This window comes from Dipodomys ordii, unplaced genomic scaffold (genome assembly GCF_000151885.1).
Source record: "Dipodomys ordii isolate 6190 unplaced genomic scaffold, Dord_2.0 Scaffold4, whole genome shotgun sequence".
In the NCBI taxonomy this organism is placed as follows: Eukaryota; Metazoa; Chordata; class Mammalia; order Rodentia; family Heteromyidae; genus Dipodomys; species Dipodomys ordii.
In genome coordinates, this window is record NW_012267220.1 from 13,643,504 (window position 1) to 13,653,101 (window position 9,598).

Below are 9,598 nucleotides of genomic sequence, written 5' to 3' on the forward strand. Positions count from 1 at the left end.
AGTGCACCAAACCTAGTATATATTATAGCTTAACAACACGGTGCATCATTCATTACTGCTTCTTTACCTTTGTGGGTGTGTGACTGGTTTGAAGTTGAAGTTCCTGGCCAGTGTACCAGAGAGCTTTGTACATGTGTCACTAGCTCAAGAAAAGATGGTGACTCAAAATTCAAAATACAGTTTCTACTGGATGTGTACTGCTTTTGCACCATGGTGTAGTTAAAAAGAAACAAGGTGAAACATACTATATCACAACTGTTGGTGTTGAGAAAATAACTAAAATAACCAAGGAAGACAATTGGCTTTAAGAACAGCTGTGATTATCCTAGGAGTACTCATGGTTAGCACTGGAGTTGCTTTTCAAGAAGGTAATAAATAGTAATCGATTCAGACTGATATTGTACCAGTTCAGTTGGGGTCATCTTTTGTTCTAATAGCTTTCTTTGGTTTTCAAAGGCACTACCTACTGATGGAGCTCCTGTCCTGTCCATAGAGTTCTTATGCGTTGTGCGCTTTAGTCCATAGTCCATGTGGAGGGCTGAGTAGTCACCTTCCAAGTGCTTCAACTTAGCTCTTCTATTTTTTGACCTTCTCTTCCTTATCTTTGAGTAGAGCAGATAACACAGAAAATGGCCCTTTGAAGGCATAGGAAGCTTACTGATTCCCTCATTCCCGTATCAGTGGTTGCAAGCATTACAGTGTGACTACATTCATTCCTTAAAAGTAGAATGGCAGATACAAATGACTTTTCGTTGTCTTGGCTCTCTAAGATCAAATTGCCTCTCCCTTAGATAGTGTGTTTGAATATGATATGGATTTATCATGGCATTTTAGAAATGGCATCAAACAGAGATTTGGTGCTAAAGATGAATTATAAAGTTCAAGGCAATCTAAAATTCTAATTCTGGGCTGTGGGTGTGGCGTGAGAGCCTCAGCACTCCCTGCAAAAGCACAATACCAAAGAAAAATAACACCAACAATTGAACAAAAAGCCCAAAATTAGTATTTTATTTCTAATTATTAAAAGTTAATTAATGTTGATTTATTACACTGTGGTAACATTGTCACAAAGTTGTATCATTAATTGTGATAACACACTCCATATTAATATATTAAAGAAGTTCAGGATTACCTGATCTGTAAAGGTACAAATTTTTATCATAAAAATTATATAATAAAGAGATTTATTTCTATATTTAAATGTAAATTACTCTGCATACCAAAGTACTTTGGGGTATGGTTTTCTGAGCCGCATTATTAACTAAACTTCTTTTAAAATAGTCATCAGCATAGGGCAGGAAATGAAAGTTCTATAACCATTTGGAATCCCAAATCTCTATTACTGAAGATGCTTGAATTATCTTTTTGTCGTCAATTAAAAGGCTTTTGGATGATCATTTACTTTTGATAGTCTATATGGTTTTTCCTCCAAAAGGGATCAAGACAATTTTAGAAACAAAATTTTTATTGAAACTAGAAATTGCACCCATTTAGTCTAAGATAATTAAAGCCAATTAATGTTTTTACTTTACAATTCTGGAAGCAGGCAGACTTCATTCCATAAAATTAAATTCGCTTTCCAATAGTCTATACAGAGGGGTTTTTTTTAATTTAAATTTTATTGTAAAGGTGATGTACAGAGGAGTTACAATTACATATGTCAGGTAATGAGTACGTTTCTTTTTGAACATTTCTTTTTTTGAACATTTTCTCCCACTTTTTCCCCTCTTGACTCCCCTTCCCCCCAAGTTATAAAGTTCGGTTCCAACATACTGTCTAGTGAGCATCATTGCTGAATTGGTTCACCCTTTGTCCCGCCGTTTCTGTAATTCCCCTTTCCCTTCCTGATAAACTTATATACAAGACAAAGAATACAGAAATCAAAACAGTAACAAAGGGAATAAATCAAAGGGGAAAAATGAAAGAAAAAAGTATAAGAAGTACAAAAAGTACAATTTAAAAAACCTCATTTCCATTTCTTGGAGTTCTTTTTGATAAACATCATTTTATATAGTTATATGTGCATAGTTATTGAGCCATTGTGATCCTTTCCTAAGAATATCCTCCTTTGTTCTCAATGAGCGAATGCTTATAGTGCTGTTAATTATTCACGTCCACATATAATTGTCTTTTACTGTCTGTTGGATTAACTTGTAGGTTTATAATCATCTTCTATTTATTACTAATGAGAAAAATCATGCAACCTGTTTCTTTGGGTCTGGCTTACTTTGCTTAATGTATTTTTTCCAAGTCTTTCCCTTTCCTTACAAATGGGGTGATGCCATTCTTTCTGATGGAGCATAGAATTCCATTGTGCATATCTATATCTATGTGATATATATATATATATGCATATATATATATATGTCACATTTATTTTGTTGATCCATTCATCCACTGAGGGCCATCTGAGTTGATTCCAGGTTTTTTATTCTTTAGAAGTTACTTGCCTTGTGAGGTGAGAAAAGAGAGACATAGCAACAGAAAAGCAATTGATTAGTTAATAACAGGTTGTTGGTTTTGTTGGTTTTGTTTTGTTTAACTTCATATCAATGCTGGGGTTTGAATCTCAAGCCTTACACTTTTGCTTAGCTTTTTCCATTCAAGACTGGAACTCTACTACGTGAGCCTCGCCTCCATTCCAGCTTTTTGCCAGTTAGTTGGAAATAAATTTCTTAGATTTCACTGCCTGGGCTGGTTTTGAACCAGGATCCCCAGATCTCAACCTTCTGAGTAGTTAGGATCAACATCTTGAAGGTTTTTTTTTTTTTTTTTAATGAGGATTAAAACAAGAAGACTACCATTATCATGTTGACTGAAAGTGGCTCATAAACTCTGTCTGAGATAGTAAAGATCATCAGATAACAACAGGTTGGTGATGTGGGGCCTGTATGGACTCCATTTTTATTTTTATTTTGCTCTAAGGAAACTAGTCAAAATAATAGCCCCTTGTAATTTTTATTTAACAGCTCTAATGGAAAGAATGGCTTGGAGGGGAGAAATCTTTTATTCACTCTTTATCCCTCAGCATCTGAAATAGACCCTAATGCATAGTGGTCATTCAGTAAATACTTGTCTAAAGTAACTTTTGTCTGTTGCAATGAAAAGGAAGTAGTGGTTTATTGTTTTAATCCCATTGTTTCTATATCCATATCTTAAATGATTTATCATCTTAAACTAAAAGCAATGCTATAATCAACAATCCAAGTATTATTAAGACCTATTAGAAGAATTTGTAGGAGAGTAATGGAGAAATGAATCAGAAGAGGACAATGAACAATATAAGTTGTTTTATAATGATTAAAAAGGGAAATGGAGAAATGAATCAGAAGAGGACAATGAACAATATAAGTTGTTTTATAATGATTAAAAAGGGAAATGGAGACAAAGAGACATAAAGGTACTCACATATTAGCAACTCATTTGAAGAGCTTAACTCCATTCAAACTGCACGTGAGGAGACCCTTGTAGTTTGGTTGAAGAGGTAGTGTAGAAAAAGAATCTAAGCCTCTCTAAACAAAGCTCTGGAATTCTGTAATCATTCTAGCCCAGAGAGTTTTGCCACTCTTTTTTTCTTTTTTTGTAGCTGGATAGAAGGTGAAAGCTCTTAAATGACAGGTTTAGGAGTTGTTGTACTAAGTGGAAAGAATCAAGACTTGTTGACAACTGTGATGTAAGCTGAGTCAACAAGAGAGAATCAGATCAGCTACAAGATTCCAAGCTGGAAGCACATGAAACAACCCTGTGGTGCGTCTATTAGTAGTGAATGAAGAAGACAGGGTGAGAGTCCTTTCAACAGAGGGACTCAACATGGAAGAAAACATCTAAATGGAAATCACAGCCCTAAGAATGTGGAACCAAAGAGGAGACCAGGGGCTTGCCAGAAATCATGTATATCTCGTCGATTATGGAATCACTCAAGTAAAAACTAAATTTGGGACAGTAGAATTGGAGGGTGGGTTGGAGGCTAAAGACAAAGCTTTCCCAGACCTTCAGATTCAAAAAGAAAAGGACAAAATGAGAGAGAATAAAAACAACACAGGATCATTTTGAACACTGATTAGCCCTGGGCATTTCTTCTCCCTCTTCTAGGCTGCAGCTCTTGTTCAGCAGAACCTTTCTGCTCGCCCTTTCCACTGTCGGTTCAGCAAAATTTTTTTTGGAAAAAAAAAAAGCGAGTTGCTAAGCAAACAAATACTATTTGGCTTGCTTCTTCTAACTTATTCTTGCTAAGGGCAGTGGCAGAAAACTACTCCCATCAAATTAGCCACTTGAATTGCCTTAAATATCAGTAGCACTGATTAAGTTCATTTACTAGAGAGGAAAATGCATTTCAAGGAGCAGGGTATATGAGAAGGAGACCAATTCTTTCCACAGTTCAAGACTTTTCAGGTCCTTAAGACATTAAAATTGCCCTCTGACGGAAACTAATAAACTGTTCCATGCATTTGATGAAGTTTCAGCTGGAAGAAGCCTCCACTTTCTTCCTGCTCTTCAAATAAAATCGAAAAATAAATAATAATTCAAGTTTTAGTAAGGAAAAAAAGTAATTGGTGTGGGCACAAAGAAAACACTACCAGAAGAAACGTTTCCATTGTGGAAAATACAATGTGATGGAGGCCAATGTTGAGCTGGCTTCTGTAGTAAAAGTTGAGCTTTAGGCTAATATTTTTTTTTCATGTTAAAAAAATGGAGACAGTAATTTAAACAAATCCGTGTAGCTCTCATTGGCAGTATATTTTACAGTGATCTTACAAATACTAAATTCTTATTGAAAGAAAAAAAATAGATTCCCAGATAGGCAAAACTGTTGCATTTCACCCCCTCTCTCCATCCTTCAGACCCAGAAGGATAGAGCACAGTCAGTTTACAGATGCATATTATGCTGACATCATGCCAACCTTTTATCTTTACAGAGAGGCCAGTGAGACTTGAACTCTGAGCATAATTTGTAACAAGCAGGACTGATGTGCGCAGAGAAGGAATGAAGTATGGATGTGAAAGAACGTAGGCCTTACTGCTCCCTGACCAAGAGCAGACGAGAGAAAGAACGGCGCTATACAAATTCTTCAGCAGACAATGACGAGTGTAGGGTCCCTACGCAGAAGTCTTATAGTTCCAGTGAAACCCTGAAAGCTTTTGATCACGATTCCTCGAGGCTGCTCTATGGAAACAGAGTAAAGGATTTGGTTCACAGAGAAGCAGACGAGTATTCTAGACAAGGTAGGTAACTGTTCTAGTAAAACAAGGCATGCCCAAATGTTGCTAACTTGCAGTTGTCACCGCTCCCTCTCCCCACCCCTCCCCTGTCCTGCCAGAAATTCTGCCAATTGTGATGTCCTACTCTTGTTCCCAATTTAGAGAATTAAATGCTCACACGGTCTTCCAGTTGAGAGGTTAGAAAGCCGTGTGTGGCACATTGGCCCCCCAGACATGAACACTGACACAATGTTGAAAGTAATCCCACAGCTCCATGTTTATAGGTGAGGTTTACAGTTCATACACATATCCATGCATTGTGAACATAAGCCTGCAAACCAGTCTCTAGGGTTTCCTCTCAGTTGGATACAGACATTGCCTTTACAGTTAGAATTGATCCAAGGGAAAGAGGCCATGGTAGAGGACAGTCACCTGTCCCAAGAATGATGATCCTCGATTATCTCATAATCCAATCAGCCCAGTTCTGCATAGGTACCCATGTTATATAAGATCCTGACACCGAAAGGTTCTGTTTTATTACTCCCGGGCAACCTAGCACTTTTAAATGACACCATAAAAGATCTTACTTTCCTGTAATATACTCTATTATAGCTTGGTCATTTGCATAGGTTTGTTGAACATTTTACATTCCCTTTTCTGCCAGCATAGCCTACCAGTAGAATAAAGACTTCTGTGACTTTATTTCATAATGCTAAACTGAACAATTTTCACATGTAAGACAGTAGTCTGAGGCATACAGAGTTATATTTCATCTAATACAGTCTTAAAGTAAAAATAAAACCCTCTTACATTTTGTTTTGAGTATTATAGCACTTCAGCCCCTTAGCCAATTAATCCAGAAGTGAGAAAAAATAAATTAAGCATCAATAATAAAGAATATATTCATTCTTTCCTAATCAACTCGCAAATCATGTGTTTCAGAGTTTGATATGCAGAAGGAAGGAACAAATTTGAGGATCAGTAATAGGAGGCAGGTTGTTTAGAAGTCTGAAAATATCCTATGATTCTTTGCCACACTGCATTGTAGAAAGGGCCCTCCTAACTAGATTGAGATGGTATTTACTCACCCAAACCATCTAAGAAAGTTCATTTGATTTTCTAAAAAGAGATTTTTTTCCCCTTTAAAGCCCATCAGCAAATCATAAGAAAGGACAAAATAGCTTAGAGCTGGCAATTCATTGTGTAAGGGGAGAAATAGAAAATTTTTTTTAAAAAAAACGAAGTATGAACACTCACTCTGCATTTGATTTTTCCTTCTGGTATCATCTGTACGGCTGAAATGAGTGATCCATGAACACGTTTGTCACCAGTTAAAAAGAAAACAGTGGGTATAGTGTAGACATGTGTGCGGTCAGACCCCAAGTACAATGCTTTGCTCTTTGAAACAAACCTCACTGTTGCATGCCCGGTGTGTGTGGGGGGGCAGCGGGGGATCCCCACGTGGTGGGGAAAAATAGCAGCACATGTGGCAGATGCATAGAGGAGGCTCATCCCCACCCCAAGCAAACATTTCATTTTGGCAGAGCAGAGGATGCTTCAAGAAGGTTAAAAATAGCACTCTGAAATTTTCACCTCCTAGGCAGCGTTAATCCAGCGCAGACGGCTGTTGACGACATTGGCAGCACCATCTGTGGAGAAACCCCGGAACCCAAGCTCTTAGGGAACCAAATAGTACTAGTACTCAGCTCCTCCTCCTGAGGCAGGGACTGGCTAAGTAAAGGGACAAAGGAAAGAGAAAGTGAGCCAGGCAGCAGATGGAGACCTCTTGTTAAGAGCTGAATGGAGTAGTGAGAAGTAGTTTAGGGCAGAGGGGAAAGCAAGGCAGGCGTTCAGGGTTTGATGATGCTGTGATCCACTTGACAGACATATTCCTCAATCAAAATTTATGAAGAGTATCAGGGGAACCTATCACTTTTTTCTAGCAAACGTGTACCGATGCCTTTCTACATGCCATGTACTTAAGCAGCTTGTATGAAATAGGTCTCCATATTTGCTTTCTTTCATGGAGATATTTAGGGTTTGGTGAGCCCATGGCTGGTGCACAGCCACCACCTGGAACTTGAACCCAGGCCAGTCGGTCTTTCTCTACTAGTCAGGCTTTGTATCTGTGCAGTTGCCAAAGCTAAACACAGGCAATTCAGTGTAATAATTGCCCCTTGGCTTACAGGAGTTGATTTTCTTCCATTCTGTGTTAAAATGGTGATGGTGTGAATCGAGAAAAGTGAGCAAGCAGAACATGTTTGAAGGAAGTAAAGCGGATCTGATTGTAATGGGGTGGGTGACGGTGAGGGAAACATTGCAAATGGTTTTCCTTCCTTGTGTTTGGATCTGGAGAGTGTTCGTAGCAGGAAGGGTAGGTGTAGGAGAGAATGAGCAACGCAAGTCTGCCGTCAGATTATGTTTTCCTTGAGCAAGCATAATGAAAATGTCTTTCCAGACTTTCATTTTCTTTGAACCCGACAAATGTCAATTTTTCCTCACTGACTGTTATGCTGTGGGATTAATTATTTAATTGACAAAATGTGCTTCCTGCCACAGCTCCTGACATCATACACATAATAAAGATGAAATATTAGAAATATTAATAGTAGCCAGAAATCTTTGAAACAATTCCAAAGAATCATGCTAATTTAGCTTGTTCAGAGAGTTTTATACCTTGAATGACATAGAAAATGCTGCTTTCGCTGGAAGAAAGGCTAAGAGAACTCTAGTAGTGCAATTACATAGAGAATCAAAAGGGAGAACAAGGTGTTGGTTTTGTTTTTATTTTTGTCAACCAATTTTATGGCCTATCATCAAACTTGATTTTAGTCATTTTGTATGGCTTCACTGACTGGCAGGTAACTATCATTAATTACATGTATTTAGACACTAAAAAGCTAGGGTTATTTCATTTTCCGTGGTGCGTAATGTGATTGGATCTCTCATAGGTATCCTCTCTCCCAATTTAAATTTCTTCTTGGGGTTTGCTGGTGATGGAAATAGTTGCTCTTTCAAGAGCTGTAGAGAGCTCTCAGTAGGTGTGATGGGGTTTGGGTAACAATAGCATGTTTTACATTCTTGGATACTATTTACTTTGTTTCATCCTTGAAAGCAATTGATGCCATCAGGTCTGAAATACACTTCCCCATGCAACAGCTACATAAGATCACCTCGCAGTTTTTGAGAAAGGATAAAAAGGAAAGATCTGCTACCCCCACATTCACCTCTGCTGCAGTTCTCTGTGCTATGTTTTGTGCCTAAAGTATGCTTATCAAAATCCAACAAGGAATTTTGGCCTTAAGGGGGAATTTTGAAAAGATGTAATGTCTGCAACTAAGAATATTTTCAAGCTGAGCCCTAGGGGCTCACACCTGTAATCCTAGCTACTCAGGAGGCTGAGATCTGAAGATCACAGTTCAAAGCCAGCCCAGGCAGGAAAGTCCGTGAGCTCTTATCTCCAGTAAACCACTAGAAAAACCAGAAGTGGTGCTGTGGCTCAAGCGGTAGAGCATTTGCCTTGAGCTGAAGAGCTGAGGGATAGTGCCCAAGTCCAGAGTTCAAGCCCCACAACTGACAAAGAAAAAAAAAAGAATAGTTTCATTCCTTTGAACCATAAGTACAAGGATAATAAAAATAAAATAAAATAGTCACCTTTGAGGCAGTCCTTATCCAATGTACTGAAGAGTAATCTGGTGCTGAGGTTGTGAACTGCAGAATTTTTAAATGAAAAGATTGCCATCTAATTTTTATTTCTATAATTGACATGGAGAAGAAGGTTATTGTTTTTTTTTATTTGAAAGCGAGCATCCTATCTGTTTTTACATAAGTAAGATCAAGAGAGATTTATTTGCAAAGATGCAAAGGGATGGAGGAAGGCAGATTGACAGACTGGTTGCCAATTGTGACTCATGCCATCTTCCCTTGGAGTGTGGTTCCACCCACAGAAGCCCGTCTTTTGGGAACTTGCCTTCTTGCAGGTCTGGGCAGATCCCACAAACATTGTTTATTCTCCTTCTCTCATACATGATTGAATCAGGATCAGTTGGGATCAGTTTAGGGGATTCTGGGGAAAAGGGATGAAGACCTTCCTAATGGGCTGCATCCTGAGTCCTAGTTTGTGTGTGTGTGTGTGTGTGTCATATGGGAAATCCAAAAGAGGACCTCGAGCATGCTAGGTAAGCAATGTGCTACTAAGCTACATCCCCAGCCCTAATCCACCATTTATGCTATATCCTAGATACAAACTAGTCACTTACCAAAAAGAGAGAAAGAGAGAGAGAGAGAAAGAGAGAGAGAGAGAAAGAGAGAGAGAGAAAGGAAGGAAAGAAGGAAGAAAGGAAGGAAGGAAGGAAGGAAGGAAGGAAGGAAGGAAGGAAGGAAGGAAGGAAGGAAGGAA

The 9,598-nt window shown here is 38.4% G+C and overlaps 1 protein-coding gene across 1 annotated transcript in view; it reads left to right on the plus strand.

The window, feature by feature from the left end:
* Positions 1-4,991: 4,991 nt before the first annotated feature.
* The window catches only part of Tenm3 (teneurin transmembrane protein 3), a 444,870-nt gene continuing 440,263 nt past the window's right edge, over positions 4,992-9,598 (plus strand). Inside the window, exon 1 of the mRNA XM_013023835.1 lies at positions 4,992-5,223. Within this exon, the coding sequence (XP_012879289.1) occupies positions 4,992-5,223 (232 nt within the window). The remainder of the gene's footprint in view (positions 5,224-9,598) is intronic.